The following is a 22,500-nucleotide window of genomic DNA, read 5'->3' as shown; positions in this document are numbered from 1 at the left end:
GCGCCAGAGCGAACTAGTAACTGAATCATAGATGTGGATCTGAGGTAAATAAACTGAATTTATTTACCTCATCGGTAAATTTATTTACCTACCATATCGGAAGTGTGGCGTGAGAGTGTGTGTCTCACGCTCAATGCGTGAGAGTTGGCAATCCTGTAATATGCTTGTCAATTGTAAAATGTAAATGTGCCATATTTTTGTCAATTGTGATTTTTACACCCCAATCGAAATTTGTCCTCCGCTTTTTAACCCATCTGTGCAATGAGAACACACACACACACACACACACACACACTAGTGATTACTAGGGGGCTAGTCCCCTAACCGCCAGGCCGTGTGTGTGTGTCAGGCATGAAAATCTGTCACCTTTCGGCGAAATTCGCCGTTTTGAAGTTGAAAAGGGTGACCTACGTGAATCGTGTAGATCCGATGAGTTTTTTGTTTGGGGGGGGGGGGGGGGGTCGGGAGATTATATTTTAATTATCATATTGACTTAATTAGCAAACAGAGCACTTCCGAAATTGGCTATTTCAATGACAGTGGGCAGCAGTTTCCGCCCCGAACCATCATAGAGGCCAAATAGCGTTTCAATCATACGAACGTTCTTCATTCATGTTATTCATTTACTGCTAAGCGGGACGAGAAGCAGGACCTAGTGCTACACCGCGGACAAGTCAGAAGAGCGTACATTTACCACTACATTTACCAGATCGTACATTTACCACTACATTTACCACATCGTACATTTACCACTACATTTACCAGATCGTACATTTACCACTACATTTACCAGATCGTACATTTACCACTACATTTACCACATCGTACATTTACCACTACATTTACCACATCGTACATTTACCACTACATTTACCACATCGTACATTTACCACTACATTTACCACATCGTACATTTACCACTACATTTACCAGATCGTACATTTACCACTACGTTTACCAGATCGTACATTTTTAATTGGGTGGATTTAATTGGGTTATTAATGGTTTCAATCGTTTTCATATTTTGCGGTAAAACAAAGTTACTGCCGTTCGCTACAGCGTTGAACACTGTCAGATCTAACCACAAGCTCTTGTGATAATAGGCCCATCTATCTACCTATTTAAGTTCACGTCAACCCCGTGTAGTTAACGGTGACATAAAATAAGAAACAAGATTTTTTTCTAGTGTGTCTGTAGTTGTAACTGGTGAATCCAGGGACGTGTGAGGATCACATTCGCACCAGGGCTGAAAAGGTTGAAGATGAAGTTGTAAACTCTTGTCGTTTGAGTCTACCCTGTGCTTTAGCTCATGTTAGAAAATAAAAACTCGTAAACCTGGTATTTTTACAATAATTTTCGCCGCTGATGTATTTATTGGTTCATTAAGACGTAATGGTTTTGACTAAGCCATCCGGAATGGCGAAAGCGGCTTCTTGCGTTTACGGATTGCGTTTACATTGAATCCATTGACATGACAGTCAAAAAAAATTTTTTTAATGGATTTTACTATATTTTACGGAGCCCGTAAGGTGACATCATGTAAAAAATAAATAAATAACGCGTGGCCACGACTTATTAACGCGTGGGAACGAGATACTAACGTCGCCTTTCACACGTGGCAACAAAGTTTATTTTTTCACAGCAAAGCAAGCAGATCCCAGGGATGTTCGCGAACTGACTGCCCAAGGAAGATAAACCTGGCTTTATATAAAGTAATACTTAATTATCTTGTTCGCACGCGTTAGTAAGTCGTACGCATGCGTTAGTAAGTCGTGGCCACGCGTTATTATATTTTTTACATGACGTCACCTTACGAGCTCCGTAATATTTGGCATCACCTGTCGCTGTATCCCCGTACACCAGCAGCCACCCCCAACCCACCCCCCCCCACCCCCCGTCGCAGTATACCCATGACGTCACATCTCAACGCCCCGTCGCCGTATCCCCATGACGTCACATGCCCCGCTTCTCACCTTTTTAACCCCTGACCCATTTTCATGCCTGGTGTGTGTGTGTGTGTGTGTGTGTGTGTGTGTGTGTGTGTGTGTGTGTAGGCTATCCTGTGTGGCTTTCTGGTGGATTTCCCGGCTGCAGTGAAGCAGGTAGGGGGCAGTATAGTGGACGCAGCACTGGAGATCTACCGCCGCATGAGTGTGGACCTGCTCCCCACACCCGCAAAGTCCCACTACGTCTTCAACCTCCGAGACCTGTCCAAGTGTGTGCAGGGTGAGACACACACACACACGCATACACACACTCACTCACTACGTCTTCAACCCCCGACACCTGTCCAAGTGTGTGCAGGGTGAGACACACACTCACACACACACACACACTCACTACGTCTTCAACCTCCGAGACCTGTCCAAGTGTGTGCAGGGTGAGACACACACACACACGCATACACACACTCACTCACTACGTCTTCAACCCCCGAGACCTGTCCAAGTGTGTGCAGGGTGAGACACACACTCACACACACACACACACTCACTACGTCTTCAACCTCCAAGACCTGTCCAGGTGTGTGCAGGGTGAGACACACACACACACACGCATACACACACTCACTCACTACGTCTTCAACCTCCGAGACCTGTCCAAGTGTGTGCAGGGTGAGACACACACACACACGCATACACACACGCATACACACACTCACTCACTACGTCTTCAACCTCTGAGACCTGTCCAAGTATGTGCAGGGTGAGAGACACACACACACACACACACACACACACACACACACACACACACACACACACACTCACTCGCTATGTCTTCAACCTCTGAGACCTGTCCAAGTGTGTGCAGGGTGAGACACACACACACGCATACACACACGTATACACACACTCACTACGTCTTCAACCTCTGAGACCTGTCCAAGTGTGTGCAGGGTGAGAGACACACACACACTCATTATGTCTTCAACCTTCCAGACCTGTCCAAGTATGTGCAGGGTGAGACACACACACACACACACACACACACACACACACACACACACACACACACACTCACTCACTCGCTATGTCTTCAACCTCTGAGACCTGTCCAAGTGTGTGCAGGGTGAGACACACACACACGCATACACACACGTATACACACACTCACTCACTACGTCTTCAACCTCTGAGACCTGTCCAAGTGTGTGCAGGGTGAGAGACACACACACACACACTCACTCACTCGCTATGTCTTCAACCTCCGAGACCTGTCCAAGTGTGTGCAGGGTGACACACACACACACACACACACACACACACACACACACACACACACACACACACACACACGCGCGCGCATGCATACACACACACACACACACACACACACTCACTACGTCTTCAACCTCCAAGACCTGTCCAAGTGTGTGCAGGGTGAGACACACACACACACGCATACACACACGCATACACACACTCACTCACTACGTCTTCAACCTCAGAGACCTGTCCAAGTGTGTGCAGGGTGAGACACACACACACGCATACACACACGTATACACACACTCACTCACTATGTCTTCAACCTCTGAGACCTGTTCAAGTGTGTGCAGGGTGAGAGACACACACACACACACACTCACTCACTCGCTATGTCTTCAACCTCCGAGACCTGTCCAAGTGTGTGCAGGGTGACACACACACACACACACACACACACACACACACACACACGCGCATGCATACACACACACACACACACACACTCACTACGTCTTCAACCTCCAAGACCTGTCCAAGTGTGTGCAGGGTGAGACACACACACACACGCATACACACACGCATACACACACTCACTCACTACGTCTTCAACCTCAGAGACCTGTCCAAGTGTGTGCAGGGTGAGACACACACACAGGCATACACACACTCACTCACTATGTCTTCAACCTCTGAGACCTGTTCAAGTGTGTGCAGGGTGAGAGATACACACACACACTCATTATGTCTTCAACCTTCCAGACCTGTCCCAAGTGTTTGCAGGGTGAGAGACACACACACACAGATTGGGAAGAGAGACAGAGAGAGAGAGAGAGAGAAAGAGAGAGACAGTCTTTCTGATTCCTGTCTGCAGCCCCTGCTACACACTTGCTCCCTCTTGTGCTGGGGTCTATTAGTCTTTTCCTGTGTTAGACTGACTATTTAGAGTATAGAGTATCTAGAGTTATAGAGTATAGAGTATCTAGAGTTATGGAGTATTTCTGAGTCCTGTCTGCACTGCTGAGAGCTGCCCCTGCTACACACTCTTGCCCTGGTGTCTATTAGTCTTTCTGCCTCTGAGCTGTCTGGTGTCCAGTAAAAATGCTCTCATGATTTGAAAGGTGCCGGAGGACCAATAAAATAGTCCAATAAAAGTGAGCTGTAGTTAAGCTGAGCAGACCAATGCAGTGTGAGGCCTTGTAGATAAAGCTTTGTTACCGTGGTGCTGTTTATTCCTCCCAGAGGTCACGCCTGTCTTTCTATTAGTCCCATGATGCCGTGGGTCTTACCAGAAAGATTATGTTGATCTTGGGAAAAGCTGTACGGTGGGGAAAAGGTCATTTCATGCTAAGTGGTGTGTGTGTGTGTGTGTGTGTGTGTGTGTGTGTGTGTGTGTGTGTGTGTGTGTGTGTGTGTGTGTGTGTGATGTGTGTGGGTGTGTGTGTGGGTGTGTGTGTAGGCATGCTGCAGTGTGAGCCCAGCTCCGTGCAGGATCAGATGCAGGTCTTTCGTCTGTTCTGCCATGAGAGTCAGCGAGTGTTTCACGATCGCCTCATCTGTAGTGAGGACAAGGCCTACTTCCACACCATGCTCTCCGAGATGGCCGGTCAGAACCCGTCCCTGAGTTTCAACCCCCTCCCCTGCACCCTCAGTCCACCACATCTTGAATGCTCAACCTATCTATTGATTAATAGGTTTATGTGCTCACCAAAAGATGTATTCATTAATATTAGCTATAATTAATAACCAAAACTTCTAAAGAACATAACGTGCTTCAGGAATGATTTGGAGTTGATGTGTGTGTGTGTGTGTGTGTGTGTGTGTGTGTGTGTGTGTGTGTGTGTGTGTGTGTGTGTGTGTGTGTGTGGCTCAACTAAAACCAAAGTTTTTTTTATGGTTATGTTAGAGCTGTCAGGTGTAGAGAAAGGAGTTTTCCATCTCCATGTATACATCAGTGTCTTTTAGTCAGAACACCTCCCTCGGTCTGTCAGTATGTTAATGTTCTGCGTGTCATCATGGTGCCTTTGCTTGACAGGTAAATATTTCAGCATCAGTTTGGAGCCCAGTTATTTCACGGAGCAGCCTATTATCTTTGGAGACTTCATCAAGGTAATGGTTCTGGTTTGGAATGGGGCATGATGGACAGGTTTTGTTGTTGTTGGTGTTTTATTTATTTATATATATATTTTTTTACTGTTATTTATTTATTGCTTTTTGGGGGGTGAAAACGTTCCTTGATGTATTTCGATAGTTTACTGTAATATAGCATGGAGTTTAAGTATCTACAGTTTTTTGTGAACTTGATGTTGATGTTTTGATCTCAGTTTTGAGGGTACATCTGTATGTGTATGAATCATGTACATAATAAAAATAATGCATCACATTATTTTTTTGTACTACATAAGTGTTTTACTACAACAGTTTTACTACAAAAGTGGTATGGAATTTTGATTAGTTTATGATGACATCTGGTAGAGTCTTTAAGCTGCCGGTCTTTGCTTGTATTTCTTGAGGTTTCATAACTAAGATATGATCTTAGTCTTAAGATCTGGGTCTTACGATCTGAGTCCGGTGTAAGTGTGTGTGTTTATATAAAGCCCTGGACGGACCACATCCTTCTGCTCAGGTTGGAGCCGATAAGGTAGACCGTGTCTACCAGGACCTCACGGACATGGAGAAGATCCGGAAAGTTCTGCAGGACTACCTGGACGACTACAACATGACCTTCGCCAAGGAGACTAAGCTCGTCTTCTTCCAGGATGCCATCGAACACGTCTCCCGGTAAACAGCCTTTCACACAACTTGCCACTCAGCCAAGCCAATAACGTGCACAATTTCTAAATATAGTTTACAATTTTTTTCACTTCACGCTTAATTTCGTTGTTGTGTGGCCTTGGGCTGCTGACCGTTGCCCCTCCTCTTTCAGGATCGCTCGCATTATTCGGCAGGAGCGTGGCAACGCCCTGTTGGTAGGCGTGGGCGGCACCGGGAAGCAATCTCTCACGCGATTGGCTGCGCACATGTGTGGCTACCGCTGCTTCCAGATCGAGCTGAGCCGTGGCTACAACTACGACTCCTTCCACGATGACCTGCGGAAGCTTTACAGGATGGCTGGTGTAGACGGCCAGGACATGGTCTTCCTCTTCACTGACACCCAGGTACAGAGAGGATGCGCTCCAAATCACCACGTATTCCCTGCATAGGGCGCAACCGAGCTCCCCTCCTTCACGTAGGGTTCACGGTGTTTATCCTCTTGATAGGGCACAGTGCAGCACTGACACTCGGCTAAAAGCTCAGGTAAAATTGTGAAACGTAACTACACGTTAAACCTCACTACTGTATTATGTAACTTGTTAAACTAACAGTGCCACCTGCTGTTATAAGCTACAGTAACTGAAGTTTGGGAGAAAGTTTAAATCTGAACCTCCCTGTAGGTAACATATTCCATACACATCTCTCCTGCTCTCTGTAATAAGATTTCAAACCTCACAACCTTCCTGTCTCCTGCACACTCCACACTCCGATCTTCGATCTCCCGCAAGGGGAACTTTTTGGCACGGAAGACGCCCAGGACTTCAGCCCAAGTTCTCCACGTTCCTTCCCCTGCCTGCAGTTTTGTCTTCCTTCCTCAAAACACTATTAAGTAATTAAAGCCGAGGTCTGCGAAAGCTGCATGCACAGTGTACAGTAAGTTTAGATATTTTCTGTCTGGAGCGTCAGGAAATGTGCAAGTTAAATGCGCTCCAAGTTAATCCTTTTAAGCCTGCCTAAGCCCCCTTTTCTGAGTGCATACCTCAGAAAGGCTGCTGCATTTGACCGTTCGGGACTGATTCATAGCTTGGCTCACCTTCATCTGTGAGGTGTAGGTAACGACACTGAAATGGCTTACGGGTAATGACACACAGAGCCACAGTGACCTCAGCTGACTGAGTCCTGACTGGACTCGTAATGCTCCGGTCGTTCCATCAGGATTTGGGCTTCTGTAAAAGGCTTACATGTGTGGTTTTTCTGGGAGATGGGTGCAGAACGGACTCACGGCCTGTCTGGTAGTTTCCGTGGGCTGGATTGGGATCCCTGCACTACAGGCCTCAGTTTCCACAGACACCTGTTCTGATCCTGCCCAGCACCACCTGGTCAGGGGAATCACACGATACGTGAGGTAGAAATGCCCTTGTTCAGACGCCACTGCAGACTGAAATGAGAATCTGGACTCCGCCTCCCATAGCTGAACACATACAGTAGCTACTGAATGCCTGACCAGGATGTCGGTGTGAGCGTGTGTGGCCTCCCTGGGGCGTGGGGAGGACTGCAGTGTGACCTGCTGCATGCTGATTGGGTGCAGCATAAGCCTCCAGAAGCCCCGCCTCCTGCGAGAAGTCCCGTCTGCCCATGGGTCCTGCATGCGGGGTCCTGCCTGCAGGCTCTTAGTTAGTGGCAGCGAGACGTGACGCGCCGGTGAAATACGACAGGGATATCGAGGATGGTGACTGACGCAGACCAATTAGTTGGCAGAGGTTAGAGGGCAGAGGGGATGAGGTGGTGTGTGTGTGTATGTGTGTGTGTGTCTGTGTGTGTGTGTGTGATACGCAACAATGGAAAGTATGTGGATTTCGGTTTAACAGACAGACCATTCATCTCCCATGGCGTGCGAGTGAGTGTGCAAATGTGTGTGCGCGTGCGTGCGTGTGTGTGTGTGTGTGTGTGTGTGTGTGTGTGTGTGTGTGTGTGTAATGATTCAGCCGCTAAATGATTTGAGGCACAGAGCAGCCACTTGAAGCTCAGTCTTATCTCTGCGGGCACAGGCCTTCATGTCAGTAGTGTCTGAGTTTAATCCCACTGCCGTGCCGTTTCCAACAAACCTGACGACTTCAAATAATAACCGAGACCCTCCTGAGTGCGGCTGACCTTTTGAACACGCCGCATGTGAAACTCGGAGAAACTTCCGCTCTTCTTTTGGCGTGTCCTCTCCCCACTGCTGGAGCTCCCACCGGCACTCGAGCGCACGACGCCTCCCCATCCAGACGCACTCCGATCGGCGCCGCCGTCTAATCGCTGCTTTCCATTTCTCCAGATCCGCACTTCCTGCGCATGCTCCATTCGTGGTCCTGGTGCTGTCCTGTCCTCTGGATGCTCTGTTTGCTTTTCTCCTCCTTCGGTTCAGATATCCCACCCCAGTCTGAATGGATTAGTGCTAGTGCATCGTGATCCAGGAGGACCATACAACTGTAGTGCTCACACACATCTGCTTCTGCTCATGATGCTTTTGGTGGCTGTTGTATGTCCTGATGCACGTGTGGTAAAGCAGGGACAGCAATAAAACCTTCAGTACTGTGGGTCTTCCGTGAATGCAGCTTTGCGTACACACACGCACACACACATACAAACACACACACAGACACACCAATACCAATGGCATTGGAGTTATGGTTAATGAGGCCACAGCCTGGTTGTGCTGGCTTTAATGGTGTTCAGGGTGCGAAGATTTGGCTGTGATTTTACCAGCACACTTCGTGACTGCTGTTGGCAGGTTACATCTGATAATCCTCTTCGCAGTCCTGAATATGTACTGACGTTTGGCTTCTTCCTGTGAGGTGGAGGATCCACAGGAAGTGATGAAGGTGGGGAGGAGGACTGCGGAGTAGAGCATGATCAGCAGAGACTGTGGCAGGTTGAGTTTCCTGCCTCCGAAAAATTATCCTCCGCTCTCTTGGCAATGGGAATTACGATCCTCTCAAATTTCAGGTCCCTGGAAATAGTGGCACCCAGGAGGTGTAGAGAAAAACACAACTCTCCCAGGTTTCACTAGAAAAACACTCCCGGTGTCACGTCAAGATAACCACAGCAGTGTGGTTTCACAAGCCGGCACACATTTACTCCAGCAGCGTTGGTGCCTCTTGCTTCAAATGGGATGGTCACGGTAGTCCACACTGGTGGGACTGGTGGTGTAACAGTGTGGAGGCAGTGGCCTACGCTTCAGCCAGTGACGTCTAAAAATCTTCTACAAGACACCGGCTGCGTTAATAAACATCTCAGAGTGTCGTACAGTCCCACAACAGCATCTGTGTAGATCTTAATAATCACATCATAGACAAGCTGACTGTGGCGTTTCTCAGCTCAGTGTCTAATGTGTAGTTGGAGGAGTTGACGATGACCAATGACCACACTAGACCATCTGGACAGACCAGAGGTGTGTAGTTCAGAAAACAATAAGGGGCCCAGCCCTGGTCCCGCCCCCGGCCCCGCCCCAAGGGCTTTGTTCTCGCTGTCTGGCTTTACTGATAAGCTCAAGCCAGCAGGTGGATTCAATTAGTGAAATCATCTGGATGAGTCAGAACGTTGGCAGGATTCCTGAACCTGAACTTTTACAGCCTTTTATCAGACTCATGGTTTAATGATCTGTTACTCACCGATACGTCATGTAGGCTGGCTGAGAATGATGGATTTCTCATGGCTGGTTTCAACAATGCAGGACTCCTGGAGGACGTCGGTAACAGTGAACTCATTAAACCTTACAGTGGTGAATCAGACGAGGGGACGTCTGTCTGCTGACCTGGTCCATGACTTGGTGTTGAACATCCGTGGTGTTCAGGCGTAAAAGCAGCCGGTCACCTGCGTCTGGTGCGTCTCCTTCAGGTTGTGGTGGAGGAGTTCTTGGAGGACGTCAACAACATGCTGAACTCGGGTGAGGTGCCCAACCTGTTTGAGAAGGACGAGCTGGAGCACTTGCTGGCCGCCACTCGCCCCCGTGCCAAGGAGGCGGGCATCGCCGAGGGCAACCGAGACGAGGTACCCGCTGGAACGCCATGCAAACATTCAAAACAAAATGGTCTCCTGCACCCACACCCCATTTGTCAAGTCGTTCCTCCCACTTGACGTCTTTTCATTTAGGTCTGTCCTTCCGTCCTAGAAGGGTCCAGTCTATCCAGCAAGGGGCCTGTGTTTTCATTCAGATGGAGCAGGACCACTGCTGGACCGTTTCTGGACCGCTCCTGGTTTCACTTCAACTGTGGTCTTCAAGTTGATTAGTTGGTCCAGCTGTGGTCCTGCTAGCCTGAATCGAAAAACTGTAGCCAAAACTGCAGCCACACAATCCCTTCAGGGACTCTTCTGAGCTTCTTTATTTGTTTTTTCTGTTTCTTATTCATCCGTTCCATTAATGAAACCCTTTCATCTGTCGATTCATCTAGTCATGGAATTCATAACAAAATCTTATTTGTAAAAAACAAAACAAAAACGTGTTTTCCATGTTTTCCACAGTTAGTCTAGTGAGATTAAACTACAGGTTTACTACAGGTGTGTGTGTGTGTGCCTGTGTGTGTCTCTGTGTGTGTGCCTGTGTGTGTCTCTGTGTGTGTCTCTGTGTGTGTCTCTGTGTGTGTTTGTGTGTGTGTGTGTGCGTTCTCTCCCTACCTGTAGGTGTTCCAGTACTTCATCTCACGTGTGCGTGAGAAGCTGCACGTGGTTCTGTGCATGAGCCCCGTGGGCGAGGCCTTCAGGTCACGCTGCCGCATGTTCCCCTCGCTCGTTAACTGCTGCACCATCGACTGGTTCGTGCAGGTCAGAGCCCCGCCCACCTGCCCCTTCACTCACTGCCCAATCAAATACCACATCCAATCCGCCTCTCGTATTTAATCATCACTGCAGTTGTCAAGGCAACATTCCTCTCAGACTCACTGCCTGGTCTGTTCAACAAGTCATGTCAGATTAATTTAATATAACATTAAGATATTCCTATTAAAACCACCTGAGTACGTTTGTGCAGCTCTGTCTGTCCACTGGGGAGCATCCAACTGTCTCGCTGTCTCCATCTGTCTCGCTGTCTTAAAACTGCAGTAAATAGTTTTGAACCACACGCAGCCTGAACTATCTTTGCATCCTAATAGCAGTCATTAAAGCAGTTGCTCTGAGAGACAAATATCTCAGTGTCTGTCCTGCTCTCCATAATGAGCAACTAAAACTTTCAGCGCAGCCCCACTATACTGACCAATCAGCAACCGTCTCTTCATTAACCAATCAACAATCATCTATTCACCTACCAATCAGCAGCCATCTCTTCCCTTATTTCAGGCATGTTCACAGCACAAAGAGGGGCAGGCTTAGCACCGGCGATTAAAGCGGCTTGTAATCTGCGTGTGTATGTGATTAAACCTGATTGTGACTCTGTGGAATCAGGTGTTGATTAATGTGAGTGGTCTGGAGAGACCGTCCGTACGCCAGAGTCAGTGGACGCTGCGCCTGCCGCCTGAAACAGAGTGTGTTGGGGAGAGAGAGGAGTGCAGGCATGACTGGTGTTAAGCTGTCTCCTCAGACAGACACAGAGAGAGAGAGACAGAGAGACAGACAGGTGTTTGGAACTGCAGACCTTTTAAGGCACACTTAGGTTTTGGGAGTGATATTTAGTTTTCCAGGTTTTGTCCCCTAGGCAGACCATTAGCAGTTAGAGGTTGGGTCTACACACACACACAGACACACACAGCGTCCTCTAGTAGCGCTTTCTCTCCCTCTCTCTCTCTCTCTCTCTCTCTCTCTCTCTCTCTCTCTCTCTCTCTCTCTCCTATTTTTCACTCTCTCTCTACATCTCTCTATCTCTGTTGTTCCTTCTGTTTAGTCCAGATGCTTTATGGGCATTAGCATTACTTCATTGCCAAGAATGAAAGAGCAGTGCTTTGAAAGATCAGTTATCATAAACCATGTCTCTTGCTCTCTCCCTCCCCTAATTTTTTCTCTGTCCCTCTCTTTTCCTCTCTCTCCCTCTCTCAGTGGCCACGGGAGGCTCTCCTCTCCGTGTCAGAGATGTTCTTCCAGAACGTGGCGATCGGCAGTGAGGAGATGAAGCGCTCCTTCTCGGAGATGTGCGTGGAGATCCACGTGAGCGTGACGGAGACGGCCGAGCGCTTCTACTCGGAGCTGCGGCGGCGCTACTACACCACGCCCACCTCCTACCTGGAGCTCATCCACCTCTACCTGGGCATGCTGGGACACAAGAGGCAGCAGCTGGAGGCGGTGAGGAGGCCGTCGCCCCACCCTGCACCCGCGGCCACGCACGGACCTCACAACCCAGGATACGCTTACACACGGTCCTGGGATGTGACCCAGAGCATGAGAGCTAAAGAGAAAGTGGCCATGAGGTCATGAGGGTGAACCTCCCCGTGTGGAAACTTCAGGCTGATGTGGATAATGGAGAACATGCAGGATCTGGGGAGACCATTTATCTGAGGAGATAACATAAAATGTCCTCAGATTAATGACACAATGTCGTAAAGTGTCCTCATTTTGTCCCCAACATGATGTTCGCCACAGATTACCAGCGGCATGTGTGTGTGTGTGTGTGTGTGTTTGTGTGTGTGTGTGTGGTTTAGGCCCGTGATCGGGTGAAGAATGGTCTGACTAAGCTGCTGGAGACCAACCAGCTGGTGGATGAGATGAAGGTGGAGCTCTCCGCCCTGGAGCCTGTGCTCCAACAGAAATCCATCGACGTCAACGCCCTCATGGAGAAACTTGCTGTTGACCAGGACAAAGCTGACCAGGCAAGTTCATGCATGTGTGCACGTGTGTGTGTGTGTCTGATTTACTTTGTGTCTAACCAGTATTCTTATACATTGTAATGGATTTTATTTATTTATTTATTGTACAAGCTCAAACCTTTCGGAGCTCCCTTCAGGCACGACCTGTTTTTAGCCAGTCTTAGACCTCGACCTGTGCCGTTGACCTTTGGCCTTGGCTTTTGAACTTTAACCTTCGACTTTCACGGACGCAGGTGCGGGAGGTGGTGAAGGAGGACGAGGCCGTGGCGAAGGTGAAGGCGGAGGAGACGCAGGCCATCGCCGCCGACGCCCAGCGCGACCTGGACCAGGCGCTGCCCGCCCTGGACTCCGCCAACCGCGCACTGGACGCGCTGGACAAGGCCGACATCTCCGAGATCCGCGTGTTCACCAAGCCGCCCGACCTCGTCATGACCGTCATGGAGGCCGTGTGCCTCCTGCTCAACAGCAAGTGAGTGTGTGTGTGTGTGTGCGTGTGCGTGTGCGTGTGCGTGTGTGTGTGTGTGTGTGTGCGCGCGCGCGCATGCGTGCGTGCGTGCGTGCGTGCGTGCGTGCGTGCGTGAGTGAGTGTGTGTGTGTGTGTGTGTGTGTGTGTGTGTCCTCATCAGACAGCCTGAGGCTGAAGACTGTGAGGGCCAGACTCACCACTGCATCACCAGCATTATAAACCAAACCCTCTGAGAGAGGACAGAATAGTTAACAATGCGTAACAGCTAACAGATGTTCTTACATAACAATTATTTTGTCTCCTTCAGTCCTTCAGTCAATGTATTTTGGATAAAGAAGCATTTAGTTTTCATATTCCTTATGAGTACATATTTTTAAAAAAGATTATTAAAAGATCTTATTTTTAGCTTTTTAAGAATTGAACTACATCTCCCATGATTCCTCACTGCAGGACTGACTGGGCCAGCGCCAAGCAGGTACTGGGCGACTCCAACTTCCTGAAGAAACTGATGGACTACGACAAGGACAACATCCGGCCGCAGGTCCTGCAGAGGCTGCAGCGCTACATCCAGAACCCGGACTTTGTGCCCGAGAAGGTGGAGAAGGTGTCCAGGGCCTGCAGGTCCATGTGCATGTGGGTGCGGGCCATGGACCTCTACTCCCGAGTGCTCAAAGAGGTGGGACCCAAGCGCCAGAAGCTGGCCGCCGCCCAGGTGAGTCTGGCCCCGCCCCCGTGGGAGGAGCTGTCTGTTCTTCTCTGCGTGACGTTGTGCGGTCTGTAGTGTGCTGTCTCCATCACGTTTGCCTGGTCTCATTGTTGCCTGCTTGTTTGTGACAGGCGGAGTTGGACGCTACTATGGCAACTCTGATGGAGAAGCAGGCCAAGCTGCAGGAGGTGGAGAGTCAGATCAAAGTGCTGCAGGAGCAGTTTGACTCCAGCGTTGGAGAAAAGGAGACGCTGGGTATGGGGAGGAATAGAGGAGAAAGAGGGGGTTAGTGAGAGGGAGAGAGAGGGAGGAAGAGAAAAGGGAGAGAGGGAGGAGAGGGAGAGAGAGAAAGAGGGAGCGAGAGAGGGAGAGAGTTTTATCACCTTTATCACATTTTTATATTAATAATGTTAATCGCATTGGTAACAGTTGTTAATTATAATACGTGCACTAAAGCTGGCATATGGAATATGATTTTGAATTAGAGAGAGTGAGAAATAGAGAGAGAAATGAGGAGGAGGAGAGAAAGTTGGGAAAGAAAGGAGTGGTGGAGAGGGAGAGAGTGAATGAAAGGAAGAGGAGAGCAGCGGGGGAGGGGTGGAGTGATGGGGTAAGAACACAGAGGCAGGCTGGATCAGGACTGATGCACACTCACACACACACACACACACACACACACACACACACACACACACACACACGACAAATAGCACAGTCTGTAGATTCAGTTCTGCCTCACTTGGTGTGTGTGTGTGTGTGTGTGTGTGTGTGTGTGTGTGTGTGTGTGTGTGTGTGTGTGTGTGTGTGCCTGGGTGTGTACATGCCCGTGCGTGCATGTGTGTGTGTGTGTGTGTGTGTGTGCTGCAGCTCAGTCCATGGCCCTGACGGAGGCGCGTCTGGTCCGGTCGGGGAAGCTGACGGCGGCGCTGGCGGACGAGCAGGTGCGCTGGCAGGACAGCGTGGTCCTGTTGGAGCAGGACATCCACAACGTCATCGGGAACGTCTTCATTGCCGCCGCCTGCGTGGCCTACTGTGGAGCCTTCACCTCCCACTACAGGCAGCTGGTGTGTGTGTGTGTGTGTGTGTGTGTGTGTGTGTGTGTGTGTTTCATCACTCTACCTCCTGACAGCACAGGGTTCTGATACAGGTAGCCTTATGAACATATCGCTCCTGTCAGGGCTTGATTGGAGAAGGTGGAGAAAGGAAAAAGAACAATATCTACCAATCAAATGGCAGCAGTGAGTCCCGTCTGTGAGGCACACCTGTGAGGCCCGTCTGTGAGGCCCGGCTGTGGGTGGGAGGGTGAGGGTTTGCACTGGCCCAGGGGGCCTGGTATGGTCATCTGGATCAGGGCTCGGTTTGGGCAACTCCTGGGGGGCATTCTAAAAAATGGGTTTAAAAACATTAATCTTGAATTCGGGGTTGACAGAGTTATTGGTCCCAGAACAAGCATGTAAAAGTTCAGGGGTCAGGCTCTGAGTAGACCGAACTTAATTGGAGCATGTTCACGATAAACTCTGAAAGGCATCATCAGTTGAGCACTGATAACGGGATTCTACATGACTGCGAACGATAACAAACTGGAGAGCTTATTTCACTCTGTCGGAACTTTAAATTAGCGTTACGTGTGCAGACGCACATACTTTAAAAGGTAACCCAGCACAGTTAGCAATGGAACGACAGTCATTACACCACAGAACTGTATAGCCTAAAGCCTCTTTAATAATTCAACGTGTATCAGCTATTTTGCTAGTTTCTGCTTTTTAGATTTGCATAGCGTAGGCTACGTAATCCAAGGTAATTAAACAGCATTGACAACAATTCAAATGTAAAACAATAGTTTCTAAGCATAATCCAGAATGTTATGTTTGTCACACCCTTTCCTTTATGTAGTGGTGTGTTCATCGTGGGGGTCATATATTTCAGCTTCACTCTAGAGATTACAGGACGGAGTCTAATTTCCACAGGTTTACACATGCTGATTTTGAGTATCTTACACCAGGTTACATCAGATCGTCTTATGTGCCACGTTGGAAGCGTAGAAGACAGTATATGTGAAAATAAAGCATAAGAAAGGAGCCACAGTTCTGCGTCACACACAGGCAGGGCGACGGATGAGCTTCACACACCTTCTGCACACTGGTTGGGAGATTAATGCTCCTGAAACATGAAAAAGTTGAAAACCTTTGTTCACCTTTTCCGTAAAACCTTTGTGTTTGTTCCCCGGTTAAACCCCCCTGAGGCACAGTCTGTGGACCGCTGTGTGTCTGTTGGACTGGCTGCACACTTCTGATAGGCCTGAAGACCACAGTGTGGTTGCTCAGGTCTTTAGGTCTGTTCAGAGACTGATTCATGTAGACTGATTCATGAACTACAGTCTCTGGTTTGATGGTCATCACAAATGCAGAAAATGTTTCTATTCACACCAAGAGGTTAGATCAATAAATCAGCACTGCTATAGGCAGGGCAGAGCGCTGAAATATACAGCACAGAAATCAATCAATCAAGTTTTATTTATATAGTGCTTTTTACAACAGTTGTTGTCACAAAGCAGCTTTACAAGTGCCGAGTCCTAGCCCCCAGTGAGCAAGCCAAGGGCGACAGTGGCAAGGAAAAACTCCCTAGTTTTTTTGCATGAGGAAGAAACCTTGAGAGGAACCAAGACTCAGGGGGGAAACCCATCCTCCTCTGCACAACACCGGTCACCATGACAACAACAACAATTTAGACAAAGAAATAAAGAAAAGGAAAATATGTAATAATGTCCATCTTGGTGTAGGCTTATCCGGTCAGGCAGTAGGTGGCTGGCACAGGATGGATTGCTTGTCTCTCCTCATCTCATTTTTCCATGAGCAGGCGGGCAGCCATGTGGAGAAAATAAAACAGGGAGAATTAGCACTGTATGGGGACATATACAGGACAGATGAAATTATAAACATTTCTGGAGTGTGGCAGCAACTCCGGCATTTAGTTAAATTATTACAGCCTAGCTAAAAAGGCAGAACCAGAAGGTAACATAGGCTTGGGGGCATCCTGAGACAATGGCATCCGTCCCCTGCACTGTCAACAAACTTGAGTGACCACGAGCAGTGACAGGATGACAGCGCCCCAGTCTACCATAAAACCCTTCGTCTATGAACCCCTGGATCTGTACATTTATCTAAGGGGGGATGTTAATTATCAAACGCTATGGTGGCATTTGGCTAAGGTATGACTAAGGTGGGTTTTCAACCTAGACTTAAAGATTAATATCTCTTACACAGGCCTCAATTGAGTTTGTTATCAGGTTTGGCTGATATGTAAAGTTGGGTGTCATCTGCATAGCAGTGAAAATTGACACCATGTTTGTTTATAACTGTGCCCAATGGTAGCATATATAATGTAAATAATAGTGGTCCTAAAATGGAGCCTTGCGGGACCCCATATTTAACTTTTGTACGTTTGGATGGAATATTATTGAGCTCTACAAACTGATGGCGATTTGTTAAGTAAGAGTTAAACCATGAAAGGGCTGTGCCTGAGACTCTTAACTCAGCATTCTAACCGCTTTAGCAAGATCCTATGATCAATTGTGTTAGCCGTTTGTCGTTTCGGTCGTGTCCTCTCGTCGCTGTGCGTCTCGTCGCTGTGCGTCTCGGCAAGTAGGCCTATAAACATTTTTTGTTGTTTGCTTTTAAGCCCCGTTACTTGAACCTTTCCTTATATATTTTTTGCTGTTTGTCAATTTTTTAAATATTTTCAGGCAGGCATATTTTATTTAAAATATTTTTGACATTTTGCACATTGTCACGTTGAGGACCCCGGCCCCTCCCTTTTGGGCGTGTGTACACGTTGTCCACGTGCTTTGTCTGCATCTGTGAAACTCCGTGGTGAGGGCTATGTCGGGTGATAATCTGTCTCACCTGTGAATCGTCTCGTAATCACATGGGGCTAATGTGGTCTGTCTATTTAATGTGCGCTCGCGCAGTGTCCTGTGCTCGTCGTTGTCTATGTCTACACGTTGCTGTGTGTGTTTTGCTGTTCAACGTGCGCTATTGCGCAATATTTGTGAGCCGAATAAAGCATGACGTCTGTAGCAAACACGGATTCTGTGTCTCGTCCGTCTGTCGCCGCCCAGCGTCACACACATTGCCTGTCTGACAGTTCGATATGCGCAATGCGCACTGACGGTTAATGTTCTCTAATGTTTCATTAAAAATAAGTAAGTAAATAAATAAAAGCTGAATAAAGCCAATCTACCATATTTATTCATTTATCTGAGTGTTTTAGGTTTTTACTTTGAAGAGGAAAAAAGTCCTGAATGAGAACGGGATCCCGTTTAAGATGCTCTAAATAAAAATAAACCCGATTCGACTATTAGTCGACTAAAGGGAAAAGCTGACGAATCAGATTTGACTATGAAAATCCTTAGTTGAATACACCTCTATTCCTATGCAGATATAGGCATAATTGCTGGGCAACAGCTTTTTCTATGATCTTAGATATAAATTATGTGTTCAAAATGGGTCTATAATTAGATAGCACAGTAGGATCAAGATTTGGTTTCTTGATCAGAGGTTTAATAACTGCTAATTTACATGATTTGGGTATGTGACCTATTGTAATGGATGAGTTAACTATAGTTAGAAGAGGTTCAGTTACACCTGGTAATACCTCTTTTAATAACTGAGGGAACCGAGTCTAGTGTGCAGGTAGTACAATTTAAGGAAGAAATTTTTTTCTCTAATTCTGATTGTGGGAGTGGATGAAAAGCATCAAGTTTTTCTCCCGGTATATAATTTAAATGCATTACTGTGTGTGTGTGTGTGTGTGTGTGTGTGTGTGTGTGTGTGTAGCTGATAGACCAGTGGATCTTGCGCTGTCAGGAACTGGGCATTCCCATCAGTGCCAACTTCAGCCTGATCGGAATCCTGGGAGACCCATATGAGATCCGTCAGTGGAATGCCGAGGGTCTTCCTCGGGACACCGTCTCCACAGAGAACGGCATCCTGGTGACGCGTGGACGTCGCTGGCCTCTCATGATCGACCCTCAGGATCAGGTTGACCTTTTAACCACTAGTTACAACATTTGTGGATTTATTGTTATTCTATTGTCCTCCATCACTACACAGACTTGTCCTCCATAACTACACAGAGACTTGTCCTCCATCACTACACAGATCCTTGTCCTCCATCACTACACAGAGTCTTGTCCTCCATAACTACACAGAGACTTGTTCTCCATCACTACACAGATCCTTGTCCTTCATCACTACACAGATCCTTGTCCTCCATAACTACACAGAGTCTTGTTCTCCATCACTACACAGAGACTTGTTCTCCATCACTACACAGAGACTTGTCCTCCATCACTACACATAGTCTTGTCCTCCATCACTACACAGATCCTTGTCCTCCATCACTACACAGAGTCTTGTCCTCCATAACTACACAGAGTCTTGTCCTCCATCACTACACAGATCCTTGTCCTCCATAACTACACAGAGACTTGTCCTCCATCACTACACAGAGACTTGTCCTCCATCACTACACAGAGTCTTGTCCTCCATAACTACACAGAGTCTTGTCCTCCATCACTACACAGAGACTTGTCCTCCATCACTACACAGTCTTGTCCTCCATAACTACACAGAGACTTGTCCTCCATACCTACACAGAGACTTGTCCTCCATACCTACACAGAGACTTGTCCTCCATCACTACACAGACTTGTCCTCCATCACTACACAGACTTGTCCTCCATCACTACTCAGATCCTTGTCCTCCATCACTACACATAGTCTTGTCCTCCATCACTACACAGAGACTTGTCCTCCATCACTACACAGAGTCTTGTCCTCCATCACTACACAGAGTCTTGTCCTCCATCACTACACAGAGTCTTGTCCTCCATAACTACACAGAGACTTGTCCTCCATACCTACACAGAGTCTTGTCCTCCATCACTACACAGAGTCTTGTCCTCCATAACTACACAGAGACTTGTCCTCCATAACTACACAGATCCTTGTCCTCCATCACTACACAGACTTGTCCTCCATCACTACACAGACTTGTCCTCCATCACTACTCAGATCCTTGTCCTCCATCACTACACAGAGTCTTGTCCTCCATAACTACACAGAGTCTTGTCCTCCATCACTACACAGAGACTTGTCCTCCATCACTACACAGTCTTGTCCTCCATAACTACACAGAGACTTGTCCTCCATACCTACACAGAGACTTGTCCTCCATACCTACACAGAGACTTGTTCTCCATCACTACACAGTCTTGTTCTCCATCACTACACAGATTCTTGTCCTCCATCACTACACAGAGTCTTGTCCTCCATCACTACACAGATCCTTGTCCTCCATCACTACACAGAGTCTTGTCCTCCATCACTACACAGAGACTTGTCCTCCATCACTACACAGACTTGTCCTCCATCACTACACAGTCTTGTCCTCCATCACTACTCAGATCCTTGTCCTCCATCACTACACATAGTCTTGTCCTCCATCACTACACAGAGACTTGTCCTCCATCACTACACATAGTCTTGTCCTCCATCACTACACAGAGTCTTGTCCTCCATCACTACACATAGTCTTGTCCTCCATCACTACACAGAGTCTTGTCCTCCATCATTACACAGAGACTTGTCCTCCATCACTACTCAGATCCTTGTCCTCCATCACTACACATAGCCTTGTCCTTCATAACTATACAGAGTCTTGTCCCCTCTCCAGCTCCCTGTCATTCTCCCTTTTGTTTCCCACCATTGTTCTGGCTCTACTGGGATGCTTGCAGACTCGTACACACACACACACACTCACACATTCACACACACATTGTTCCTTTTTGTGTGATATTTTGCATACTGCTCCAATCTCACTGGCATTGTCTCTGAAACCTTCTTCTGTTTACTCAGACACACACACACACACACTCTCTCTCTCTCTCCTGACATCTCATTATCATCTCCACTGACCCTGACACTTTACTTTACATGAGAACACACTGTCACATCCCATAAAGCTCATAAAACACTTCACAGTCCACTTGCTTCAGTGGTTCTGATACTTCACATCACGTACTTCCTGTGTGTTAATATCGGCCCCTAGCCTGACCTTTTGACCCTTTCTTCCTCTTCTGCTAAGTGTCTGCACAGAGAGGCTCGCCACTGAAACTCCACTGAAGCACGTGTAATGTCGACAGACACCAGAAATCACTCATAAAATTAGTTCTGGAATACTCATAATATGATGGAATATCAACTGTAAAGTTATCCTTTTCACACAAACACATTACACACAAAACAGTTGCATTATGCACACCATTTTTCGTAACATGCTTAAACTGTGCTAAAATGTGGAACTCAGTGAAGTTAAAAAAAGTTAATCCTGTAATACTGTATGGAGAAGCCAAGTTCCACTCTTGTAGGAAGTGATTTGTCTCTTCTGTTGGCCCCACCCCCTGGCCACACCCCCACCTCTGAGTAGGCAAACCGATGGATCCGCACCAGGGAGACCAAGAACGGCCTGAAGGTGATCAAGCTGACGGACGACAACTTCCTGCGCACGCTGGAGAACGCCATCCGCCTGGGCATGCCCGTCCTGCTGGAGGAGGTGACCTCTGACCTCCACACCTTCCACATCCCAGCACTACAGCTCATTGTTGCACTCAGACCTTTATCGAGACAAACCTGCTTAGGCTGTTTGGGTGAAACATGCACTAGCATTCTAATTACCATCCATTGAGTTAATTGATGTAGTCATGTGACTTTTCATTTCTGAGCCAGTGTAAGGTTAAATGGGGTGAGTCTGTATGTGTTGTCCACTCCATCACTGACACTGGCCTGGTGTAGATCAGTCACATGACTCAGAACAGTGGAAGAGACCAATTCTGAGGCTTGTCTGATTGAAGAGTTTGATTGGCTGTCTGATAGAGCAGGGCTGGTGGAGGGGGTCTGGTGAGCAGTACCACAGCTGGACCACAAGGGGGAGGTGTGGCAGAATGGCATTCCTGACCTTTAACAGATTGAGTAATGCGAGTAGAAGTATAAAGTGTCTGTGCATGTGTTGGGGTGTGTGTGTGTGTGTGTGTGTGTGTGTGTGTGTGTGTGTGTGTGTGTGTGTGTGTGTGTGTGTGTGTGTGTAGCTCAAAGAGACGCTGGACCCTGCTCTGGAGCCCGTCCTCCTCAAACAGACATTTGTGTCGGGCGGCAGGACGATGATCCGCCTCGGTGACTCAGACATCGACTATGACAAAAACTTCCGCTTCTACATGACTACCAAGATGGCCAACCCACACTACCTACCAGAGGTGTGTGTGTGTGTGTGTGTGTGTGTGTGTGTGTGTGTGTGTGTGTGTGTGTGTGTGTGTGTGTGTGTGTGTGTGTGTGTGTGTGTGTGTGTGTGTGTGTGTGTGTGTGTGTGTGTGTGTGAGAGACTGTGTGTGTGTTGCTGATGTTTTGACATTACCTGTTTGTACAGTTGTATCTCACAGAGAGAGAGAGAGAGAAAGAGAGAGACAGAGATGCATATTTCTCTTTGCCCTTATTTTACTCCCCTGCAAGGCATATGGTAAAAGTATATAGTATTGAAATA

At 47.7% G+C, this 22,500-nt stretch overlaps 1 protein-coding gene across 8 annotated transcripts in view; it reads left to right on the top strand.

Moving 5' to 3' along the window:
* dnah6 (dynein, axonemal, heavy chain 6) overlaps positions 1-22,500 on the top strand; it is a 202,994-nt gene that overhangs the window by 120,910 nt on the left and 59,584 nt on the right. For all 8 annotated transcript variants that reach the window (XR_013133269.1, XR_013133258.1, XR_013133257.1 and 5 more), the window contains exons 43-58: positions 2,055-2,226; positions 4,669-4,815; positions 5,245-5,318; positions 5,836-5,990; positions 6,136-6,367; positions 9,843-9,995; positions 10,626-10,766; positions 11,970-12,212; positions 12,569-12,736; positions 12,967-13,202; positions 13,650-13,911; positions 14,037-14,160; positions 14,773-14,969; positions 18,741-18,944; positions 21,394-21,519; positions 22,052-22,216. Coding sequence is in view for 4 of the 8 variants with exons in the window: in XM_077017625.1 (XP_076873740.1) it covers positions 2,055-2,226; positions 4,669-4,815; positions 5,245-5,318; positions 5,836-5,990; positions 6,136-6,367; positions 9,843-9,995; positions 10,626-10,766; positions 11,970-12,212; positions 12,569-12,736; positions 12,967-13,202; positions 13,650-13,911; positions 14,037-14,160; positions 14,773-14,969; positions 18,741-18,944; positions 21,394-21,519; positions 22,052-22,216 (2,799 nt within the window). In the remaining 4 variants the exon portion in view is untranslated. The remainder of the gene's footprint in view (positions 1-2,054; positions 2,227-4,668; positions 4,816-5,244; positions 5,319-5,835; positions 5,991-6,135; positions 6,368-9,842; positions 9,996-10,625; positions 10,767-11,969; positions 12,213-12,568; positions 12,737-12,966; positions 13,203-13,649; positions 13,912-14,036; positions 14,161-14,772; positions 14,970-18,740; positions 18,945-21,393; positions 21,520-22,051; positions 22,217-22,500) is intronic.

This window comes from Brachyhypopomus gauderio, chromosome 1 (genome assembly GCF_052324685.1).
Source record: "Brachyhypopomus gauderio isolate BG-103 chromosome 1, BGAUD_0.2, whole genome shotgun sequence".
Taxonomy (NCBI): Eukaryota; Metazoa; Chordata; class Actinopteri; order Gymnotiformes; family Hypopomidae; genus Brachyhypopomus; species Brachyhypopomus gauderio.
This window is presented reverse-complemented; position numbering and strand designations above follow the sequence as displayed.